This window comes from Camelina sativa, chromosome 5, assembly GCF_000633955.1.
Source record: "Camelina sativa cultivar DH55 chromosome 5, Cs, whole genome shotgun sequence".
Taxonomy (NCBI): Eukaryota; Viridiplantae; Streptophyta; class Magnoliopsida; order Brassicales; family Brassicaceae; genus Camelina; species Camelina sativa.
Window position 1 is genome coordinate 31,902,101 of NC_025689.1, and position 23,224 is coordinate 31,925,324.

The following is a 23,224-nucleotide window of genomic DNA, read 5'->3' on the forward strand; positions in this document are numbered from 1 at the left end:
AAAAGAACTATAATAAAGTTTCCACTCGAAAACATTATTTAATAATGTTAGTTATTACAAGTTTTCATTTTCCCGCATCCCATGCAACAACTAACGAGTCAATTTCCTAGTATATTTAAATTGAAACAAAAACGAGCAAAAAGCAACCAAAGTTTCAAGTTTATAAATAGCTTCAAGTATACTCATATGCACATTGCAAACCAAGCAAAAGCAGGAACAGATGAACAAACTTTAATTTTAGAAGTTTGAGTGCGACCAAAAAATAATATATATGACCTTCATAAAAGCAGCTCATGTAGGAGCTATAAAAACGAAGATATATAGGATAATCGGACTTGATTTATCAAAATAGTAAAAATGAAAAGGTAAATTATCAAAAGAGTATAAACGCATAAACAAGGTTGACAAAAGAAAAATGACAAGCCAATTGATTTCACTTAACTCCAGTCTTGTCTCTATCTTCTTCTCCTTGTACCTTCTGATCAGTCTGATTCTGAATCTGATGGTCCCATATATTCTGGCGGCTCCAATGGGGGATGGACTGATTTGAGTAGTTTTAGATCGTTAGCATCAAGATCCTCTACGTGGTTTAGAAAAGTGAGAACCCTACAACATTCCTTGAATCCTTCACCAAAACATTGGATCTCAACACTTTGGAGAGTGTTCCTTTCGGGATTGAAATAGAAAACATAAAACGGTTCTTTAGGTGTATACTCGCACATTGAGAAAAGTATTTCACCGGAAGCGGTCGCTCCAACGACGGAAACGCGATGACAGAAGAATTTATCAGCGCTCAAAGTGTAGGTATATTTCGACCATTTCTTTTTCTCAAGATCCTCTACAACCCACAGATGCAACTCATGAATGGGCATAGTGTCGTCATATGTGTAGTAGTCATCACCCTCCCAAAAAATAATTGCTAATTTGCCCTTGTAGTTTATCAATTGAGTACAAACAAATTCTACGTTGATAAAGGTGAATTTCTCGGACCTAAGATTGAAGCAAACTATCACATAATCAGATGTTATAACGTGATCATCATTAGTACAACTCTTCGAGTCACCTAAGTAGTACAAAACCCCGTTGATGCATACCCCATCACTATTAATATCATGTCGCACGGAATTTTTTACCTTTCTCCACCTTATATCTCCATCTCCAAATGTAAGAACTTTATGATGACCAGGACCAAATGGATAAGCCATGGACAATGCCTTATGTTGTTTGTCAATCGGGTCGAACCCAAAAAAGCTATAAGCCCTTCTAAAAGTATACCGATCAGGTAAGATTGCATACCGTCCTGTGATGGGGTTACATATCAGAGGTCTAGCTTCGTATCGATCACCATACATATAGAGCAAGCCAGAGGCGTAGCCACATGAAATTTTTCTTATGTCACCAGAATATAAGAGATTATAGATCTTTAGTTCTTTTGGAGAGAACTTCACATAAAATTCGGCGTCTGCTACAAGAGTCGTCGACGACGACAAATTCGGCGTCTGCTGACGAGAAGAAGCTCCACACACCTCTTTCGTGGACGGCGAATAAGAGGCGCTGATTAGCCGAGGATCTGGTTAGGAACAGCTCCTTGAAATATGGACTACCCAACATTGAATCCCACAGCTTCGATACGCAATGAAACCTCGCGACTCGACTTTGAAGGCAATCTCGACAAGATCTCCAGTATGAGATCATTAATCAGTGATATGGGAGATGATGACTTCCTCTTCATTGTTTGCGATCAAACGAAGAAACAGAGATGATAAAAACATAGTAAGACCTAGAGAACCCTAGCTATACTATCTACAAAAGAAACTTGTTATTAATGGGCTTATTTAACGTCGGTAATAAGTTTCTTTATTCTAATTACTGTAGTTTTCTTGTTAAAATTTTATATAAATGAATATTTTTTTTTTATTTTGAAACAATTTTTAATAAGAAAAAAAAAAGTTATTTCTTTTTAGAAAAGAGGCATTTTTAAAGAAAACCTTTCCAAATTTTGGTTTAATCACATTGCATATCAGTGAGTTTATTTTATTGTACATATACTGATTTTGATAATCGTTAGGCTACGAAGTCACATAAGACCGGACCATAAACCTTTTTAGCCAAACTAAAATCAAACATGAACTATTATTGCAAAACTAAACTGAGCTTAAGCTCTTTAGTCACTTGTGTTGAATCTTCATAACCTTTATCACTTGATTCGAGTAAAAAAGTCAACTGAAAAGAAGCTAATTATTAATTAACTTCAACAAAAAAAGAAGAGAATAGAGTATATTTACCTCCAAAGCTTAAGAGTAAGTCTAGGATCCCAAGGTAAATTGTAGACCAAGAGTATAAACCAACAAATTCAGGTTCAAAGAAACTTAAGGAACTAGAGAGAGGGGCCAAAGTTACACTTCATGCATAAGTTAATTAATTTAGCCAGAAAAGAACTTGAGCTGGATCTTGCAAGGTCTTAGAAGCGTTAGCAGATCCATGGCGAGTTGCAACTTTGCTTCTTCGTTTGTTGCCCAAGCAAGAACTTTGACAAGCTCAAGACACGGCAATTTCTCCAATAGATGTTTCATTTGCTCCAACTCTCCTTTAGTTCCTCGGAATTTGGTTAACTCTAGGACTTTCACAGGACATGACAACAGAAAATTAGATCCACACAAGCACTCGCAAACGGGTCCTATTCCTTGTCGATTCAGATCATTGTGCAAGGGGCCCTGAAACAATATGAAAGAATATAGAAAACTTATTTTGAGTTGTCCAAAAAATAATTCAAAGTTTAATACATTCATACCTTGATGACGAGAGTCTCTAGATTCGGAGATATTTTAAGCAGTAATGGCACAAGTTTCCAACACGAACCGACCTCAGTTGCAATAGATAAACGAGACAGGTTTTCAAACACTGGGATTGCTCCACGGTAGAAACAAAAAAAGATCTGAAAACAGAACAAAAATTAACTAGTCATCAATCAATCAATTACAATCTTTGTATCAAGAGAAAAGAATAAAGTACCTCCACGGTTCCAAGAGAAGACAAGTCCATGATCTCAACATTTCTTAGCCCTTTGATCAGATTCCTTGGGTTAATGCTATACCTAGGAGATCTTCTCCAAGCAAGAGTAAGCTTAGCTTGTTCTTCAAGTCAGAGCGGATAAGATACTTGCAAACGGTTTAACAACTTTAAACTCAAGTAATCGTGACAATGAGACAGATTTTGAAAACGTAAACATGGAAGAATATATATCTCATTTCTATTCGAGAAAATATGTTTGGGTTATATTTTCATAGCATTATTGGGTCTTTGACATCGCGTCCTGTACAGTACCAAGGTAGGTGCCGAAGTATTTCTATTTCTCCGTTTGAAATCAAATTTTTTTTATTTTCTGGTTCTGGTGGTATCAATTAGCAAAACTGGGGTTTCCTTTGTCTAGGGTTTGGTAATTGTTGATTTTGCTAAATTTAGTAAACGATGGATTGGTTCGGCAGTTTACCGGACGAGGTTATTTGCTATATCTTGTCTTTCCTTACGACAAAGGAGGCTGCTTTGACATCGGTTCTTTCAAAGCGGTGGCTCAATTTGTGGACACTTGTCCCTAATCTTGACGTTGATGACTCTGTCTTCCTTCATCCTGAAGAGGGTAAGCGAGAAATGGATGGGATGCTTCAGAGCTTCATGGATTTTGTGGATAGAAGAGTATTATTGGCAGTGCAGGGTGATTCTTCTCCCGTTAAGAAATTCTCCCTCAAATGTCAGACTGGTATTGATAAGGTTCGTGTGAATCGTTGGATATGTAATGTGCTGCACCGTGGTGTTTCCGACCTTGAACTTTTCCTCGAGTTTTCTAGATATGATTCCGATTATGATTCCGATGATTCGGATTACGATGATGAATACCATCTGCCTAAAGAGATGTTTGTCAGTACTACACTTGTTGAGCTGAAGTTAAGAAGTGAATTTGGTGTTGATTGGTGGCCTAGCAGTAGATTCACTTTCTTACCAATGCTTAAAAGTCTTGACATTTACACGAATAGGATTTTCTTAGGTGAGAAGCTTGACATGTTTCTTCTTTCCTTCCCTGTGCTTGAGGAACTATATATCGCTGATATTGAGTGGAGTGATTTGGATGAATCCGCGTCAAGTACAAGCCTCAGGAAGCTAACTATCTATGCTTGCGGTTTCGAAGACTTTAAGAATCTAGAGAGCATTTCATTTGATACACCGAGTCTGGTGTTTTTGGACTACTCTGATTTTGTTGCAGAGGACTATCCAAGAGTTAACTTGAAAAATTTAGTTGAGGCTCGACTCAACCTTATAGTAAGTGATGATCAAATCGAGCTAATACGAGCGTCTAATGAGGGAGATGAAGCTGTTCTGCGTCTTAGAAATGTGTGGAAGCTCATGAGTGGCATAAGAAATGTACAGAAACTTTGTTTTTCTGCCGATACTCTCGAGGTCAGCTACTCAGTTGCTATATTCTTTTCTTTTGTAATATTTTATTTGTTAGTCTCAACCAATAAAACCAAGAAACTGAACAGCCTCATCTATATTCTGAAGCATGAATTCAGTTTATGTTAGTCCTTTCAGTGATTTCTATGAAGAACTAAAAGGTCATCTTGATGTTTTAAGCTTCCTCGTTTCAAATAGGGAATTAATCCTTGAGATTTTGAAACAAAGATTGCAAAATGTAATGTCAGCTTTTTGTTGTCTTGTTTTCAGTTGCTTTCTCTATGCTGTGAATCATTTCCGGTGTTCAACAACCTCAAAATTTTACGTATCAAGAGTGCTGAGGATCGAGGATGGCAAGCAATGCCGGTTCTCTTAAGGAACTGTCCACGAATAGAAACTCTAATCCTTGAGGTGTAAACACAACTCTTTATTTATTTCTCAAACATTTACAAAGACAAGAGTTCATCCTTTTGAAGTTCCTTATTGTGTCTCCTTTCTGCGTTCAGGGTCTATTACACAGTGTGACAGATAAATGTGGGGATGCTTGTGACTGCATTTCTCGGGAGGATAAAGGTCGTTCGCTCTTATCTTGTCCAGTGAAGAAGTTGCAGGTTAGAGGGTTTCGAGGAACAACTAGAGAGAAAGAGATGATAAGGCATTTCTTGGAGTTTTTCCCGTGTTTGGATGAGATGGAGATGGATGCCGAAGAGAATGATTCTACAAACTTTGAAGTACCTTAGTACTTTGAAGAGAATGATTCTACAAACTTTAAAGTTCTTGCATATAAGCTCCACGATGTGGTCTCGACAGAGGTAGTTAGACATTCTAAGAGTTGGGTACGGTCTGGGAGTTGTTCCCAGACCCAGATGGATGATATCTACTCTGAGGTATGTTTGATTACCGTCTTCAATCACATAAAGTCATTACAGCGTTGAAAAAAATAACCAACTGTCTTTTCTTTTTTTTCCTACAGTTCGCTCCCCGCAATAAAGAGTGTATCTACGATATGTTCTTCATAATGCGTAGAGCTTCTTCCCCGGTACCTCCTCCTCTGCGAGAAGAGATGTCTGATCAGGACGACCTTCAAATGCAACTAGATGCTGCTAACGCCAAACTTGCGGATCTTAAGGAGAGGCAACAGGAACAAGAAGCTCAGCTTGCGGGCTACAAAGCTAGGTTCGATATGATTGTCGACCAGAACCCAATGCTAGAATCAGCGTGGAGGGATCGAGAGCGAGCAAAGGCGGCGTCGAGTGGTCAGGAGATTACCGAGAAGAAGCGGGACTATGATGTTCTGTTCGAAATCATTCTCGAGCAGAACCCGATGCTAGCATCAGCATTACAGGCCCGGCTTGCAACCAACTCAGAGAAAGCTGAGACATCCAGGGATCGGGGGATAACTGAGCAAGACCAAGCTACGGCAGCAGATGATCGATCCAAGCTAGGAGAATAGTTTCTTCTTTTCATTGTATTTATTTTTACTAAATGTTTCCCAATTTGGTTCGGTTCGGTTCGGTTTGTGTTTATTTAATTTAAATTCCGGTTTAAAATCCTGAATGAAACGAAGCGACTTGTAGATTCTTCCTTTCATCCTTTAAACTTGGATCGGCCCTCGATTTCGGTCTAAGAATTTGCATATGTACAAGGTGATAACTATTCTCCTTCTGTTTCTACTGATCTTATACTCCATTGAAGGTATGTTCAGATCATTTTGCTTTCTGTGGATTTCTATTTACGATCAATCGCTTCTCTGTTTATGTATAGGTTGATGTTCTGATAGCTTTGAGATTTGTGTAGTTCAGAGGATGGATCTCTTCAGCAGTCTACCAGATGATCTCCTTTGTCATATATTGTCCTTCCTTACAACAAAGGAGGCTGCTTTAACATCGGTTCTCTCCCAGAGGTGGCGCAATCTGTTTGCTTTTGTCCCTCATCTCGAGTTTGACGACTCTGTCTTCCTTCATCAAGTAGAGGGTAAGCCGGAAAGAGTACGAAATCCGCAGAGCTTCATGGATTTTGTGGATAGAGTATTGACATTGCAGAGTGATTCTCCCATAGTCAAATTCTCCCTCAAGTGTAAAACTGGTGTTGACTCAGATCATGTGGATCGTTGGATATGTAATGTGCTGAAGCGTGGTGTTTCGGACCTTGATCTTTTCATTGATTTCAGAGATTTATATTGGCTGCCTCACGACGTGGGTGTCAGTAGGACACTTGTTGAGCTGAGATTAGCAAGTGAATTTGATCTTTATTGGTGGGAGAAGGATATATGTTTACCGATGCTTAAAACTCTTGTTCTTGACTCCTGCGGGTTATGTATTGGTCTGTTTCAGATTCTTCTTTCTGCTTGCCCTGCGCTTGAAGAGTTAGACATGACTAATACACGGTGGAGGGAGTCCAATGTGACTGTGTCTAGCCAGATCCTCAAGGAGCTGACTATTGATCTCCATGGTTGTGGTAGCCTAGTTATTCTGAAGAGTCTTTCATTTGACGCTCCAAGTCTTGTTTACTTTTATTACTGTGATTCTCTTGCGGAGGACTATCCACAAGTTAACTTTGAAAACTTAGTCGAGGCTCAGATCAACCTTTTATTAACTCAAGGTCAAATCGAGCAAGTAAGAGCACTCAATAACGAAATGTTGATAGTGGATGATGTTTTCCCTGGTCTTGGAAATGCGTGGAAGCTCATCACTGGCCTAAGAAATGTTCAAGAACTGTACTTGTCTCCTGATACCCTTGAGGTCAGCTTACTATGTATAGCGTATATTTCTGGCTGGACGGGATGATATAAAGATATCAATTATTCCATTTGCGTGATTTTTAGACTTGTTTTTTTTTTCTCGTTTGCAGGTGCTTTCTAGGTGCTGTGAAGCGATGCCAGTGTTCAACAACCTCAAATTGTTAAGTATTTGGAGTGACATGACTCGGGGATGGCAAGCAATGCCAGTTCTTTTAAGGAATTGCCCGCATTTAGAAACTCTAATGATTGAGGTAGAACTATATAATCCATGAAACTACATGGACAAAATATCTGTTAAAGAAGCAGTTCACACTTACAACAACCTTATTGTCTTCTTTACGATGCTTTCAGGGTCTCTTACACTATGTGACAGATCAATGCGGGTATGTCTGTGACTGTATTTCTCGGGAGGACAAAGTCCGTCCGCTCACATCTTGTCCAGTAAAGAAGTTACAGATTTATGAGTTTGGAGGAACAATTAGAGAACTAGAGATGATCATGCATTTCTTGGATGTTTTTCGGTGTTTGAAGGAGATGGAGATATATGCTCACGAGGGTATTCCTACACTATTCAAAGACCCTAAAAGGGTTGAACTTGTCGGGAAGATGATGAGCTTCTACAATAAGTTATGGACTTGCGATGTTCAATTACTAGTGCGCGGTCCCTTGTAACTTGTAAGGGAAGTGGACTGCACTGTTTAAGTATTTGTGGGAGTAAACACAGCTCATAGTTTTGTTCAAAGTCTGCTTTTGATTCTAAGTTGCCTTTTCTCATTGATACTCTGTTTCGTAATGTTACCTTGTCACGACACACGAGACTAATAAAGTTCTTTTAGCAAACTTGGCATTGTCATAAGAAGAAGAAGAAGAAGAAGAAGAAGAGTAAGAAGAGAATTAGTTTGGTCGACTTGAACTGAACCAAAGTCAGTTTCCCAAGGGACTTTAGCAAAACTGTGAGAAAGTTTTGTTCATAGTAGACTTCATTGCGCAATCAACTTGTTATAGAGAGACTCACACACCATGATTCCGTCATTGCAACTCAATGACTTCTTCTAGAGTTTCATCATCTTCGCTTTAAGATCAATACAAATATCAAAGTGGATGTATCATTAAGGATACCTTGTTTATATGTGATGTTGTTACATCACCCTCATCGTCCTCTAACAAAACGAATCAGTAAGAATGGCTGAATCCAAATTTTGATGATTTCAGTGAATGAGTCTAGTGATAAAGAGAGAGATTTTGGGAGTTAGAGGGAAAGTCTCTGACTTGAGCATTTACTTGTCTAACTTTCTTCTATGTTGTTCGAAAATACCATTGCAAATTGAAATTAGCATCAGAGTAGCATCCACCAGTGTGACCAGACAACGAGATTGAGGGAATATTGATATGTTGGCTCGGTTCTATTTGATCCGGTTCTTACAAGATATTAACCGGTCGGTTTAATTCGGTAAACAAAACCGGGATTGTTCGGCTTTGGGCTGCGGGGAAACTAGTGAAGCCCAAGCAGAGAAGTCCAGTGGCAAAATTGGTAAACAGACCTATCGTGATGAATTAACGATGCTATTAGTAATTTCCTTTTTTTTCATTTTATGAGTTAGGGTTGTTACCGTTTTCTCTATTTAATTAGTAATTTCTTTTTCTATAACGTGCTATTAAAAAAAAAAAGGCAATCCTAATTTCCTTTTCTTAATCCTAATCTATAAATACTCTTTCAGACGCTCCACCAGTCTCCTGGAGAAATCAAAATCAGTTTAGAGTGCGAGAGAGAGATCGTTCGATTCTAACGGCGGCGAGGCAGAGAGAGAGAGAGAGAGAGACCGTTCGATACTAAATAGAGGGTTTCTTTATTTCTTTTGGGTGAAACAGGTGTATCTTCGTGCTTTCCAACCAAGACGATGATTTGAAGGAAGAATAAGGTTCATGGCAAAGCAATCAGATGATGCTCTTCTCGATCGGAGCTATTGGATGGTATATGGTATACCCGGAACTGTCATTTTAATTTTTTTTTCTTGACCATACCCGACAACAACAAAACAAGTCAACAACAACAACTGAAAAAACCTCTGTAAGTAAACTCAAGATCCTTATCATGATTTTATTTTTCTTCTGTTGCAAGTTTTATCCTTCAACCAAGCATTGTTGATGAGTAATATCTGGTGGAAGTATATTTTTTAGTGTCTTTGCAGGTGATGATCAGAAGAGGACGTTGTTTTCATGGCGACTTCAACTCTCATCTGAGTTGACGAAAAACTCTACAACCAGAAAAAAAGGTAATTATTCTTGTTGTTCTTAATTGATGGTTCGTTTCTTTTTGTAGATTCTATGGAACAGCTCTCTAAAAAAAACAACTCATCACCAGGGAGAAGAAGCTTAATCGTTGAGGCCAAGATTGCATGTTGTTCGAACAAGTCAGGCAAGTCGTTCCATTACTCACAATCACTCCATACGTTTGCTTTAGTTCCCCATCCATAAGTTAGACTGAGATTTTTTGGTTTATTTGTTGCTGCTTCTCTAGTTGATGGAGACATATGGAAGTTCACTTTCTTCCCATTAATGTTAGGGATGATGCTGAATTATCATCCAAACGGTGGAAATCCCCTCTTCTTGCACGGTAAGTCATCTCAAAATCCTCTCTGCTTTTCTTTGTTTTGTTCTGTAACAAGTTTATCTATCTCTCTCAACCAATGATCCTTTTAAGTATAAGGTATGAAAAAACATGTTCCACTATTCAGACTTAAAAGAAAATATATTAAGGAAGCTTCTTCTAATTCTCTATTTTTGTGCAGATTGGAGATATGCTATGGGTTTGAAGAATGAAAAAGATTCAGAACCAAAAAAGGTAAAACATCAAACTGATTCTTCTTGTTAGTGTCTTTGACTCAATACATCTTCCGTTCTCGTCCACTTCGATTTCCCAATTTTTAAGTCAGTAAGTTGCTTTAAATCACAGATTCTACTTGATTTGTCAATTATATAAACTAAACTGTAATGCAATTTCAGATACTCGAAGAGCACGACCTCTTAAGAGAGCTAAATGGTGTCATGAAGCAGGTACTTTGTGTTTTCTTTGTTTCTTTTTTTTTTTTTCTTTCTATCAACAGCGTAACAAGAATCTCAGGTTTATGTTTCGTTTTGCAGGTTTTTCATAAAGTGGATGTGTTTGAAAAGCTTGAAGTTACGTGTAAGGTATGAAAAAAACATTTTGCAGTAAAATTGTTTTTTTTTTAGCTCTTCACAGTAACGTTTTTGAGTTATGTTTGGTTAGGCTGAAGGAAAAGAAGGGAAGGAAGAAGGAGAAGATGATGAAGAAGTTGAAGAATCAGAGGGAGAAGAATCTGATTACAGAGATTATTATCAGGTTCCACTTATTGTCCACATTAATTGTAACATTGTGATTCTTCTTCTCAAGTTTCTTGAAAAATTTGTTCTTCTTAAATGTATGCTTTTGTAGAATCAAGACTTCAATGATGGTGACAGACGATTATAATCAGGCAGATGATGGAGGGATAATATGGGGATATTAAATAGTGGGTTTCTTTCTTTCTTTTGAGTGAAACAGGTCTGTGTTCGTGTTTTCCAACCAAGACGATGATTTATTGACTCAAGGATGAAGTAGATTCAAAACAAAAACGGTCGCCGGCGTTCTTACATTAACACCATCAAACAAACTGATTAAAAGGTAACATTGGTCTGTCTTCCCTTGTCCACTTCCATAAAAGTGAGGCGAGTTATCGTTTTAACCGGTTTATTTGTTCGGTTTATTTGTTTTTTCTGGCTGAAACAGGTGTGTGTTCGTGGTGCAACCAGGACGCTTTCTTATTTGACTCAAACCTTTTGAAGGATGAAGTAGATTCATTACATAAAACAGTCGCCGCCGTTCTTACAGTAACAACATCAAACTTATTTTAAAAGGTAACATTGGTCTTTGTCCTGAATGAGAAGTTGGCGAGATGTTTTTTTCTGAAGAAAGGGATTTAGAATTGTGGGTGGGGTTTATTTGGTTGGAATCAAAGAGGTTATTTTTAGCCACTGAAATGTCTAAGACATTGCGTCTGTGCTCTGTATCAGGAGTTGATTTTAGCTTCTGGGAGATGCCCATCGGAAGAGCTGCTTTAGGAGTTCCCTTTTCCGGAGGACACCATCTCAGCTGCAAGAGAATCAGATGCAGTGCTTCTTGGAGCCATTGGAAGGTTTGTCTTCTCTCTTGTCCCATCTTATGTTGTTGGCTCTAACTTTTTTTTTTGTGAAATACAGTTTCTCATATTTTCATGTTGGTACAATTTAAGGTACAAATGGGATAACAATGAAAAGCATCTGAGGCATGAGAAGGTTTCAGCTTCGTGCAGGTCTTAAAGTCTTTGCAAATCTGCCATGGGTAACCATACTCAGCCTAATCCCAGAAATTTCTCTGTAGCCTGAAATATGTTTCTTGTGTGAACTTCACATTACTGTTTTTGATACAGTTAGTGGTTGCTTCCACATTGAAGATAGATGTAGCTGAAGGTGTTGATCTAATGGTTGTAAAAGAGCTTACATGAGGTCGGTTAACCATCCTCAGCCTTTCTTGGTAGCCGGAACTTTGTTTCTTGTGTGAACTTCAACTTATTGTTTTTTGTACAGTCAGTGGATGCTTCCACCTTGAAGAGAGAGGTAGGAGAAGGTGCCGTTCTAATGCTTGTAAAAGAGCTTACATGAGGTCAGTTAAATTAGTTTATTAAAACTGATCGTAATTCTTGTCTTTCTCGACGTTGGGTTTAATATTGAGGCTTATGTTACCCACGAGGTGCGTGATTGAAAATCCCAGATGCAGATTTCTGTGGACAGATTGTTAAGTGCTATGTACTAATATATTAAAGCATTTCTTATGTTCCTCAGATTGACAGAATTTCTCCTTCATTCAGCACTGGGAATGCGAACCACGAGGTAAAATAGGAACAGTCTTAAGGGAAATCAAATTCTCTTAATGACGTTGTAGATCTTTCTTTTGCTAGATTGTGGTTTCCATCTGTGTTTCTCGTAGTATAAAAGAGTAATTAATTTCTCACCAAAAATATACTTTGGATGGGGAGATAAGGATTTAGTGTGCTTTCTGTCTTTTGATTTTTACAGGAATGATGGCATCAAAAATAGGTACAGCATTTTGACAAGTTTGATAGTCAAGGAATGTACGGATACATACTGCCCAGGGGCATCGAAGTGTTTACAGACTTTGAAGTCTGTAGGACACTCCTCTTCACCGTAAACCTGCATCTCATTCAATTATGGAAACTAGTCCAACAAATGCATTACAATGTATGGGGTTGATTTGTAAAGGGTCTTGAGGCTCGGACTTGAAAAGGTCTTATCCATCTAGCTCAGGGCAACCAGAAAGAAAGAAGCTTCTAAAATTGAGAACAAAGAGTATCAACTGAGTCTAGAACACGAGAGTTTTAAGCATTGGTAATAAAATGCTCAGGGACAAAGGCAAATAGATAGACAGCGCCACCTCTTAGGGAGAACCGAAGTCAAATCAGTCTCCTTTGTGGGAAGGAAGGACAATATATGACATAGAACCTCATCGTGTAAACTGCTGACTGGATCCATCTTCTATGCAGTGATAACAGAAGATTGTAATCTTCGACACCTACCTTACTACAGAGGCGAAGTCTCGCAACAAAAAACTGTTTCAACGTGGTACGCAAAGTCAAAACAGAAGTAGTTACGAGGTTTCAGAACTGCTGTCAGTGATAACAGATGATAACGGGTTTTAAATAGCAGAGAAACAAAACAGAGCATCTAATTATTCTGTTTAATCGAACATCAAACAAAGGATTACATATGCTTAGTGTATTGCATACTCTGTTGATGGTAACCCTGAAACGGCGAAATAAGAAGTCTATCATCTAAAAAAAAAACTCTGTTTTGAGTCAGCTATCGAAACATGAATTTGAATACTTTGCAGTCAAGAAATAAATCAAAAGGATTCGGGAACATGGCTTTAGCAAAACCATCAACACATTTGCATACTCTTTGCAGTCCATTTCTTGCGCATGTAACCCCACACCAGGAAGTAAACATCACAGCTCGATAACTCATTGTAGAGCTTCAATATCTTGTCAACATATTCAAACGCTCCAGGGTTTTCAAAGTTTGTAGGACCATTCTCTTCAGCAAATATCCCCATCTCCTCTAAACACTTGAAAGACCTCAAGAAGTGCCCAATCATATTTATCTCTCTCATTGTTCCTCTGAACCCTCGAATCTCAAACTTCTTCACTGGAGAAGATATGAGCGAACGACCTTTGTCCTCCCTAGGAATGCAGTCACAAGCATCCCCGCATTTATCTGTCACACAGTGTAAGAGACCCTGAAAGCATAAAGAAAGACAATATGATCACTGAGTCTGACCAACATCCTTAACAAAATGTGTTGTCAAGTGGTTTATAATTGACCTCAATGACTAGAAATTCTAGATGTGGACAGTTTCTTAGAAGAGCTGGCACTGCTTGCCAACCGCGATCCTCCTCACTCTTAAGACCTAAGATCTTGAGGTTGTTGAACACCGGCATCGATCCACAACATAGAGTAAGTACCTGAAAACAGTAAAACCGAGCTAGATACTTTGCAATTATTCTTTCACAACTAGACCAGAAATAAACAACATATGAAAATCTAACCTCGAGAGTATCAGCACTTAGGGAGAGTTTCTGAATATTTTTAATGCCGTTCATGAGCTTCACCACATTAACAAATTGGAGAACAACAGCAGCCTCATCATCCTCTAACAAAACATTGTTTGGCTCTCTAATCCGCTTGACCTGATCTTCATCTTTTAAAATAAGATTGAGTCGAGCCTCAGATAACTTTTTCATATTAACTACTGGATAGTCCTCGGCAACCAAATCAGAGTAGTTGAAGGAAAGCAGATTCGGAGTATCAAAAGAAATGGTCTTTGGATTCTCAAACTCATCACAACCGGTGCCGTGGATACTTAGATTCCTGAGACTTGCACTTGACATGATTTCATCATTTTCCCGCCACTCCATATTAGCCATGTGTATTTCCTCAAGCACAGGGAAATAAGAAAGAAAGCTCACCATGTCACCACAAAAGATCAAGTCAGAGTCAATATGAAGACTTTTAAGCATTGGCAAGGAAGCACCCATCTCCCAAAACCACCAATCAACACAGTTTTCACTTCTTAATTTCAGCTTAACCAATGTCTTACTGACGAACATCTCTTCAGGTAGCAGATACTCATCCTCTTCTTTATCCTCGTCGGAAAAATCAATGAAAAGATCAAGATCGGAAACACCACGCTGCAGGACATTACAAATCCAACGGTTCACAGAATCAGGATGAACACCAGTTATACACTTGAGGGAGAACTTATCAATGGGAGAGTCATCCTGCAAAGCCAACACACCATCCACGAAATCAACGAAGCTCTGACGAATTGCTTCCCTTTCACCTTTACCCTCTTCCGGATAGAGAAACTCAGAGTCGTCAATGTCGAGATTAGGTACAAGTTTCCAAAGATTTTGCCAGCTCTTGGAGAGAACAGAAGTCACAGCAGCCTGCTTGGTGGGAAGGAAGGAAAATATATGACAACGAATCTCGTCTGGTAGATTGCTGATACGATCCATCTTCTATGAAACGAATCAAACGACAGATATATTAAAAGTACATTATTACATCTTCTGTACAAACCAGAGGGGGTGTCTAACAGTAAGGTAAAGACATGAAATTTGACAAGTTTCTCGAGAAATGGGGATCAGGGAAAAACCTAATTCCGAAATCATAACGCAAATAGATAAAAAATTGAATTCAATAAACATCCAAAACAGAACAGATATCAGTAGAAACAGAGGAGATGGGTAAAACTGAGCATTTACCTCGCTTGATCCAAACTTTGGTGATCTCAGTGAATGAGATTTGGGGATACTAAGTCACTGGGTACTATGGCAGAGGGGAAAGTTTCAGACTTTATGTTCGGCAAATGCATTGGAGTAGCATCCACCTTTCAGAGGAAGAAGACAACAAGCAGACAAACGAAATGGAGGGTTTTACAAAATTGAAGGGTGGGTGTTGTTTGTTCTATTTGATTCACTTCTTAAAAGATAATAAGATATAATCACCGGTTTAATTCGCTAAACAAACCGGGATTGATCGGATTTGGGCTGTGGGAAGGTACGGTAGAACTAGTGAGGCCCAAGTAGAGAAGCCCAGTGACAAATTGGTTTGGCGAATCATAACAGAGCATCGTATGAACTATGAAGTATGAACTACTACTGGTGGTGGTGGATGGGTGATAAAACGGTTATATCTCTAGCCTGAATTGGTTTGGTTAGGTATGGTGGTTATATGCAAACCGAATCGAATCAAATCAAATTGAAATAACAACACTTAACCAAGATGTCAAGTTAGGTTGGTTTTCACAATTTTACAATTTATAACAACGATACAAATACATTTGTTAAAAGGAAGAGAGCAAAATCATTGATCAAAAATTACGAACGCAAAAAGGAATCAGCAGAAACAGAAGGTAAAAGTTAGCTTCCGCACCAGTTCAGAAGAAGTGTACAGATGCAAAGTCGAGAGAGAAGTTAAGATACGAAGATCCAACGTTTAGAGGAGGAAGAAACTACAAAAGCCGCTTCGTTTCAGGATTTTCAAACTAAATAAACACAAACCGAACCAAATTGGAAAGGCATTTATGCTCCGTCTGGAGGAGAAAAATCTGCTGCCGTAGCTTGGTCTTGCTCGGTCTTTTCCTGATCCCTGGATGTCTCAGCTCGCTCTGAGTTGGTTGCACGCAGACCCCTTAATGCTGATGCTAGCATTGGGTTCTGCTCGGCAACTATATCGAACAGAGCATCATAGTCCCGCTTCAACTTGGTCATTTCCTGACCACTCGACGCCTTTGCTTGATCTGTTTCAGTTGCTTGTCGAGCCCTCAACGCTGATGCTATCATCGGGTTCTGCTCGACTATCATATCGAACTGAGCTTCTAGGTCCCGTTTCATTTGAAGGTAGTCCTGAGACATTTCCTGTGGCAGAGGAGGAGGTACCGCCGGGGAAGAAGCTCTATGCATTATGAAGACCATATCGTAGATACGCTCTTTATTGCGCGGAGCCAACTGTAGGAGAAAAAATAGAAAAGAGAGTAAATTCAAACCTGTAATGATTTCTTTGTGATTGAAAACGGTAATCAAATCTATATACCTCAAAATACATCTCATCCAACTCGGTTTGGGACCAACTCCTAGACTGTACCGAACTCTTCCAATGTCCTACTATCTCTGTCGAGACCACATCATGGAGCTTATACGCAACAACTTTTAAAATTCTAGGTACTTCAAAGTTTGTAGAATCAATCTTTTCGGCATCTATCTCCATCTCATCCAAACACGGGAAATACTCCAAGAAATGCCTTATCATCTCTTTCTCTCTACTTGTTCCTCTAAACCCTTTAACTTGCAACTTCTTCACCGAACAAGTTATGAGCGAACGACCTTTATCTTCCCGAGGAATGCAGTCACAAGCATCCCCGCATTTATCTGTCACATAGTGTAAGAGACCCTGAAAGCATAAAGAAAGACAAAAAAAAAGGATTATTGAGTCTGACCAAACATCTTTAAAGAAATGTTTGGTCAAGTAGTTTCATATGGTTTATAGTTGACCTCAATGAATAAGAATTCTAGATGTGGACAGTTTCTCAGGAGAGCTGGTACTGCTTGCCAACCGCGACTCTCCTCACTCTTAAGACCTAAGATCTTGAGGTTGTTGAACACCGGCATCGATTCGCAACATAGAGTGAGTACCTGTAAACAAGAAGTAGTAAAACCCAACTTATATACTTTGCAATTCTTCGTTCATACAACTAAGACCAGAGAGAACAAAATAGAAAACTGACCTCGAGAGTATCAGAAGTTAAGTGAAGTTCCTGAATATTTTGCATGCCCTTCATGAGCTTCACCACATTGACAAATTGGAGAACAACATCACCCTCAATATCCTCTACCAAAACATTATTTGGCTCTCTTATCCGCTTGATCTGATCTTCATTTCTGACAATAAGATTGATTCGAGCCTCAACTAACTTCCCCATATTAACTAAAGGATAATCCTCGGCGACTAAATCAGAGTAGTTCAAGTAAAGCAGATTTGGAGTATCAAAAGAAATGCTCTTTGGATTTTCAAACTCTTCAAGACCAGTGGCGCGGATACTTAGCTTCTTGAGGCTTGCACTTGACATGGTCACACATTCATCTGACTCTCTCCACTCCATATTAGCCATTCGTAATTCCTCAAGTGCAGGGAAAAAAGGAAGAAAGCTCACCATGTCACCACAAAAAATCAACCCCGAGTAAATATAAAGACTTTTAAGCATTGGTAAGGAAGCGTCCATCTCCCAACACGACCAATTAACACAGTGTTCACTTCTTAATATCAACTTAACCAGTGTCTTACTGACAAACATCTCTTGAGGTAGCATATAATCATCGTCTTCGGGATCTTCGCCGGTGAAATCAGTGAAAAGTTCAAGATCGGAAACACCACGCTGCAGCACATTACAAATCCAACGGTTCACACAATCTGGATGAACACGAGTTATACACTTGAGGGAGAACTTATCAATGGGAGAGTCACCCTGCAAAGCCAGTACACCGTCCACGAAATCAACGAAGCTCTGACGAATTTCATCCCTTTCACCTTTACCCTCTTCCGGATGAAGAAACTCAGAGTCATCAATGTTAAGATTAGGAACAAGTTTCCAAAGATTGCGCCAGCTCTTGGAGAGAGCCGAAGTCAAAGCAGCCTGCTTTGTGGGAAGGAATGACAAAATATGACAACGAATCTCGTCTGGTAGATTGCTGACACGATCCATCTTCTTCTGTACACGAAGATTAAAAGTGCCATTACAACTAGAGAAAGGCTTAACATTAAGCAATCGGGAATCTTCAATAGGAAAAAAAAAAAAACATGAAATTTAACAACTTTTCCCCCGAAGGAGGAGAAACGAGAACAGAGATAAACCCAATACACAGCGCAAAGAAATCATTTGAACGAAAACACCCGAAAAGAGAACAGAATCAGTAGAAACAGAGGAGATGATCCAAATTTACCTCGATACAAACGCTTAATCGAAGATCCAAATTTTGGGGCTTTTCATTCCAGTGAGAAGAGAGAGCCTAAACGCTGTTGGAGTGTTTACTGTTTTCTATGGCCCTAGACGTAACTATCCAGCGACTGGGGTAGGGGAAAGTCTCAGACTTTTCAGTTCGACAAGACACGATGATGCATTGGAGAAGCTAACAAATCAAATTTTGGTTCCGGTTTAATTGGGTAGACAAACCGGAACTGCATGAATTTGGGTTGCGAAAGTATGGTGTGAGAGAACTCCTCGGAGAAGAAGCTGAAAGAAAGCCTGAAACTTTCCAATTCCTGGATTGGTTCGGTTTTGGTTTAAATTTCTTCGCCCGAATTTGTTTGGTTTAAACCGAAGATACGGCCGGTTTACAGTTATTATTACCTGCTCGGTTTGGTTTACTCTTACGCAAAACGGAGCGTTTTGTATGTGTGTGTGTGTGTTTTGTGACCTCAAAACACCCAAAAAAAAATGTTCATCAATCTTCTTTATTATGACTTATGAGGATACATGTTACAATCTTAACTGTACTAGTCTCATCATCATGAGGATACATTCTTAACATAACCTTCAATTTTAGCAAAGTATAGAATCAAAGTTATTAACCTTTGTCAACTCAAAGCATATTAGTGATGAAAAATCCTAGCAACACAATCCATCAAATAGAGAAACAAAAACATTAGTCATGCTCAAAAGGAGCTACCAGGAGGAATAAACTCAAACTGGATCTTGCACTTAGACGATCTAGGGAGCTTTAACAGATAGGTTCTGAGTTGAGACTGTTCCTCGTCGTCTATTTCATTAGAACAAATTTTGACAAGCTCAAGAGATGACAGTTTCTTCAAGATAAGTTTCATGTGGTCCAACTCTCTTTTGGTTCGGCTGTACTCGGTTATCTCTAGGGTCTTCACATGACATGACTCTAGGAAAGAATAGTCCGACAAGCACTCACAAATGGATTCATCATCTTCAGACTCCGACTCCTCCTCATCATCATCATCATAATAGTTCACCTCATCAGACTCATCACCATCGCCCAAATAATATTTATAGTGCAAGGGACCCTGTACCAAGAAAGAGATATTACAGATTGGAGACTTTAGGGTGTAGTAATACCTGAAATGTTTTGGGGTCCATACCTCAATGATGAGAGTCTTTAGATTTGGAGACTTGCTTAGCAGATGTGGCAGAGTTCGCCAACAGACTTTACGCTCAGTTGCAATAGATAAACGATGCAGGTTTTGAAATTCTGGTAATGCTTCACGGGAGAAGTAAAACGCCTGAAACAATACTTAAAAGTTAAAACCCTCAAGAAACAAATCTATATCTAACAAGATTTTGATTCCCTGGAAGTGAAACAATAATGCATGCCTCAGTACGTGGCTCTTTTATATGTTGTATTCAAGGAGAAACAGCAAAGAAGAAAACAATAAAGCACACTTACCCTCATAGTTTCAGTACAGTATAAGTTCAAGATCTCAACATTACTTAACCCCTTAATGAGATTGGTTATATCGCTGATAATATCACCATCATATGCATTTTGTCCGATCCAGGCGTGATCTAGTGGCAACTTAAGACCAATCGTAGCTTCAACAAGGGAGTTGAGATTAACCAAGGGATAGGATCTCGGAGGAAAATCCAAGTACTTCAAGTTGGTAAGACCCGGAGTAGTCAAAGTAATGCTCTCCAAATCACAATGAATATTACCAATAGAAGTAAAGTAATATCTGTGGTTTATAGCAAGTGTTTCAAGGGTCGGACTGGACACTGTGCGAGACCATTCCCATTACTCCCATTCAACATTAACAACATTTAACTCTACAAGCACAGGGCAAGCAGAGATAAGCTTTTGGAACGCACAACCAGAATGATCAGAGAATCTAACTGAATCAACAGTGAGAGTCTTAAGCGCAGGAAGAAGAGCATTCTCAGGGAGATGACGAATTTCCAAAATAGACCCTAGTTCAAGCTCAACAAGCGTCTTGCAAGTGAAGACCTCACAAGGAAGTGAATATCCTCCGTCTAATGTAACCCAAATATCAAGTTTAAGCCCCCAGACACCACGCTTCATCAGCACGTTACAGAGAAAACGGTTGAGATCAGCATAAAGATCTGGACCATCACGCCCACGAAATTTTATAGAGACGTTCCTTATACGGGAACTGGCAGGCAAAGCCAGCAATTCAGACAAGAAATCTTTAAAACTCCCTTGACTCTTAACTGTGTTATCAAACTCAAAATTTTGTATGATGTTGTAGAGTAGAGATTTTGCCATCTCTTTGAGAGAACAGATGCGCAAACAGCCTCCTTTGCCGAAAGGAAAGATACGATGTGGCAAATTATCTCATCTGGTAGACTGCTTATTCTATCCATCCCTTTGCTCATTTAATTCAAAAGGAGTTCGACCTAAGAGTACTATCACCCACTACAAATCCATAAACAGAGAAACGTCAAAACATTTTATGTGAAACTAAGAAGCCAATCAAAGAGATATTGATTAGAAAACTTTCACAAATACCTTACTACGGACGAGAAATCAGAAGAAAGTCCCAAACTTTGAGTTTGAGAAGACTACATACAAACGCAGCCGAAACCACCAACTGTATATATTAGGGTAACTTGGGGAAAAAACAAAAACTAAAATACTGTATAGGGTTTTGGACAAAAGAAGTTATCCGGTTTACTTTATGGTTAGTTTTGGTCGGCCCAGCTTTAAGAACCAAAGAAACCGAACCAATTAACCAAAACAAATCATCCCACAATTGAAACTCAATACCAAAGGAGAAGATGAATAGAGAGCATATCATCTGGCCAATGCTACAGACCAGTCGAGAGGCGGACTCTAGTATAGTGTGGATGTTAGTTCTATTTTTTCTGGTTCTTAAATGTTACAGCTTGACTTCACGAAAGTAAGCCGCAACTGATCCCGACCCAACTTTAGTAACAGCTAGAGAGAGAAAGAGAGAGAACTTAGAGAAGAAAGCAAACCTGTCCTCGAGTTCGAACATATTAAAGACATATCTACAGAATTAGTTCAAACATTTTAGAGACTTAAGGAACACATGAATCTCTAATGTCTTCACGGGAAAAGATATGAGTGAAACAACTTTATCATATGTATTAACCAAACCATGTAGGCAGTGAGTTTTTTTCTTACACCAGTGCACATGGTTTGTAAGAAGAGAGTGTATGTGATTATGAGCCTAGCAGCTTCTTCCACCTGGCGTAACCAAGGGTGACCATGAAAAGCACAATGCAAAGTGCAGTTACACTCCACACAAAGTAGCCAAAGACGCCATGTGTGTCATACAATGGACAATGTATGTTCATTCCGAACAAGCTCGCCAACAATGTCTCTGCAGCTATTGCAAACGAGGCTATGGTCAGTGTCAGCTGCAGCTGGATCAGTTCGTTACGTTGATTATCCAGTTGTATGTTCACGTAGTCTTCTGTGTCGTCAATGTACTCCCTCACTGTAAGAATCTTGTTCCGCATTCCTTCCAGTTGCATGAAGTATGCCTCCAGCAACATCTCCAGATCCTCCACATCGTCATCATCTGTATTGCTCGTCACCATACTGGCGCTTCTGTTTGATGTGAGCCGGTGAAGATTTGATGTGTTATGTAGTGGAGGGACAATGCTGTTTGTTGCTGTCCCCGCAAGTATTGCCTCGTTTTGCTGGTTTTGGATCCACTTCCTTGTTAAGTATAAATCTGCCATGTCTTCGTTGTCGTCTAACAAATGTTCAAGTTCATCTCTCACCTGAATAACATACAAAAAACTTTATGTTTCCATCCATCACACAAACAACATAGCATCATGGAGAAAAGGGTAAATTCGTTAGCCTCTCTACCTTCTGTACACGGGCTAGCAAACGAGTGAGATTACTTTTTAAACTTCGAACATACTCAAGATTCTCGGTGCTAACATTCTTGGTGAGTTCATCAAGGACAGGCCAAGCTTCTGTCTCAAGTACTACCACACTGCGATCAACATACGAGCAAACAACCTCGAGTGCAATCTCCAGTACCTGAAATTCAAAAGGAAGCTCACTCTGCAGACCCTCTGCAGCTTCAGGATCAAGAGGAAGAGGAGGAGATTGCACATTCGCAGAAGCTTGCAGAGCATTTTCAGTCCCATTCCTCTGAGGAAACTGTTGCTTTAGTCGTTCAACGAATGGAAGAACTTCAGGACGGAGAGGATCCAACAGCAGCACTTCTTCTGCAGTAACTATTGCCTTTATAACCTCTAAATTCACAACAATAGCTTTCTCCCTAGCTGCAGATTCAACACAAAGCTTAGAACCTCAGAAACACAAAAGTCCAAAAACGTCTAATTTAATTCCAAAAATCAAAAAATTTATTATACCGAGGATGTTAGAAGAGTGAGAGAAGACAGGGCCAAGAATTCTCAAATCCCTAGCGGGAACAGAAGCACGTTTGATGATTGTACTCTTGTCGCACTCCACTACTTCCATGGCACCAGTCCGATCAAACCTCATCCACAGCCTAGCTCCTCCGGCTTTCTTCTTCGCCTTCCCTGTCCCTCCCACAATAGGTCCGCCTGCATTAATCGGAGGAGGAGGCGGTGGAGATGAAGGCGTCGATGTCTGAGAAGCGTCATCCTTAACCGCAGAACCTTTCTTCCGGCGACGGATGCTCGAAAGACGGCGAAACGATAAGGGGCCTTTCCCCATCGAAAACGATAATTGTTCCAATCAGCTTCTTCGTCGAAGGTCAGAGATCTGGTGGTGGCTGCAGGAGAAATCGCCGATCTCCGCCTCTTCTTCTTCTTCGGTTTCTCCTATTCCGATGGATCCTTCCTCGGCCATGCCATAAACGCCAGTGAGAGGAAAGAGGGTTCGTCGTATTGTAGTAACTTGCCTTTTTTTTTTTTTTTTT

At 39.5% G+C, this 23,224-nt stretch overlaps 6 protein-coding genes and 2 pseudogenes across 10 annotated transcripts; 2 read left to right on the plus strand and 6 right to left on the minus strand.

Moving 5' to 3' along the window:
• Positions 483-1,732, minus strand: LOC104789756 (putative F-box protein At2g16220). Its single transcript, XM_010515403.2, is given in 3 exon segments — positions 483-1,487; positions 1,489-1,650; positions 1,652-1,732. Coding segments are annotated over 3 exon segments (1,248 nt in total).
• On the minus strand, positions 2,424-3,042 carry LOC104789757 (putative F-box/LRR-repeat protein At5g15620). The gene is made up of 3 exons (XM_010515404.1): positions 3,013-3,042; positions 2,792-2,935; positions 2,424-2,714 (listed from the first exon to the last, which is right to left on the minus strand). Exons 1-3 carry the CDS (start codon positions 3,040-3,042, stop codon positions 2,424-2,426), a joined length of 465 nt encoding a protein of 154 aa, XP_010513706.1.
• Positions 3,469-5,916, plus strand: LOC104788117 (annotated as a pseudogene).
• On the plus strand, positions 6,051-8,021 carry LOC104788118 (F-box/LRR-repeat protein At3g58900-like). Of its 3 annotated transcripts, none has more exons than XM_010513804.2 (4): positions 6,051-6,141; positions 6,244-7,187; positions 7,297-7,437; positions 7,538-8,020. In XM_010513804.2, exons 1-4 carry the CDS (start codon positions 6,084-6,086, stop codon positions 7,856-7,858), a joined length of 1,464 nt encoding a protein of 487 aa, XP_010512106.1. In that variant the 5' UTR covers positions 6,051-6,083; the 3' UTR covers positions 7,859-8,020. The 3 variants fall into 3 exon arrangements, with proteins under 3 accessions (XP_010512106.1, XP_010512107.1, XP_019101665.1); XM_010513805.2 differs by having other exon boundaries at positions 6,053-6,141; positions 6,249-7,187; positions 7,538-8,021; XM_019246120.1 differs by having other exon boundaries at positions 6,086-6,141; positions 6,227-7,187; positions 7,538-8,021.
• Positions 12,941-15,250, minus strand: LOC104788119 (F-box/LRR-repeat protein At3g58930-like). 2 transcript variants are annotated; one of them, XM_010513808.2, is made up of 4 exons: positions 15,064-15,250; positions 13,846-14,814; positions 13,621-13,761; positions 12,941-13,535 (listed from the first exon to the last, which is right to left on the minus strand). In XM_010513808.2, the coding sequence occupies exons 2-4, from the start codon at positions 14,812-14,814 to the stop codon at positions 13,179-13,181; spliced, it is 1,467 nt and encodes a 488-aa protein (XP_010512110.1). In that variant the 5' UTR covers positions 15,064-15,250; the 3' UTR covers positions 12,941-13,178. The 2 variants fall into 2 exon arrangements, with proteins under 2 accessions (XP_010512110.1, XP_010512109.1); XM_010513807.2 differs by having other exon boundaries at positions 13,846-14,817.
• LOC104788120 (F-box/LRR-repeat protein At3g58940) lies at positions 15,668-18,539 on the minus strand. Of its 2 annotated transcripts, none has more exons than XM_010513810.2 (5): positions 18,298-18,539; positions 17,085-18,062; positions 16,852-16,992; positions 16,394-16,750; positions 15,668-16,308 (listed from the first exon to the last, which is right to left on the minus strand). In XM_010513810.2, the coding sequence occupies exons 2-5, from the start codon at positions 18,057-18,059 to the stop codon at positions 15,883-15,885; spliced, it is 1,899 nt and encodes a 632-aa protein (XP_010512112.1). In that variant the 5' UTR covers positions 18,060-18,062; positions 18,298-18,539; the 3' UTR covers positions 15,668-15,882. The 2 variants fall into 2 exon arrangements, with proteins under 2 accessions (XP_010512112.1, XP_010512111.1); XM_010513809.2 differs by having other exon boundaries at positions 17,085-18,065; positions 18,298-18,537.
• On the minus strand, positions 18,813-20,990 carry LOC104788123 (annotated as a pseudogene).
• On the minus strand, positions 21,418-23,169 carry LOC104788121 (magnesium transporter MRS2-4). The gene is made up of 3 exons (XM_010513811.2): positions 22,692-23,169; positions 22,177-22,601; positions 21,418-22,085 (listed from the first exon to the last, which is right to left on the minus strand). The coding sequence occupies exons 1-3, from the start codon at positions 23,017-23,019 to the stop codon at positions 21,519-21,521; spliced, it is 1,320 nt and encodes a 439-aa protein (XP_010512113.1). The 5' UTR covers positions 23,020-23,169; the 3' UTR covers positions 21,418-21,518.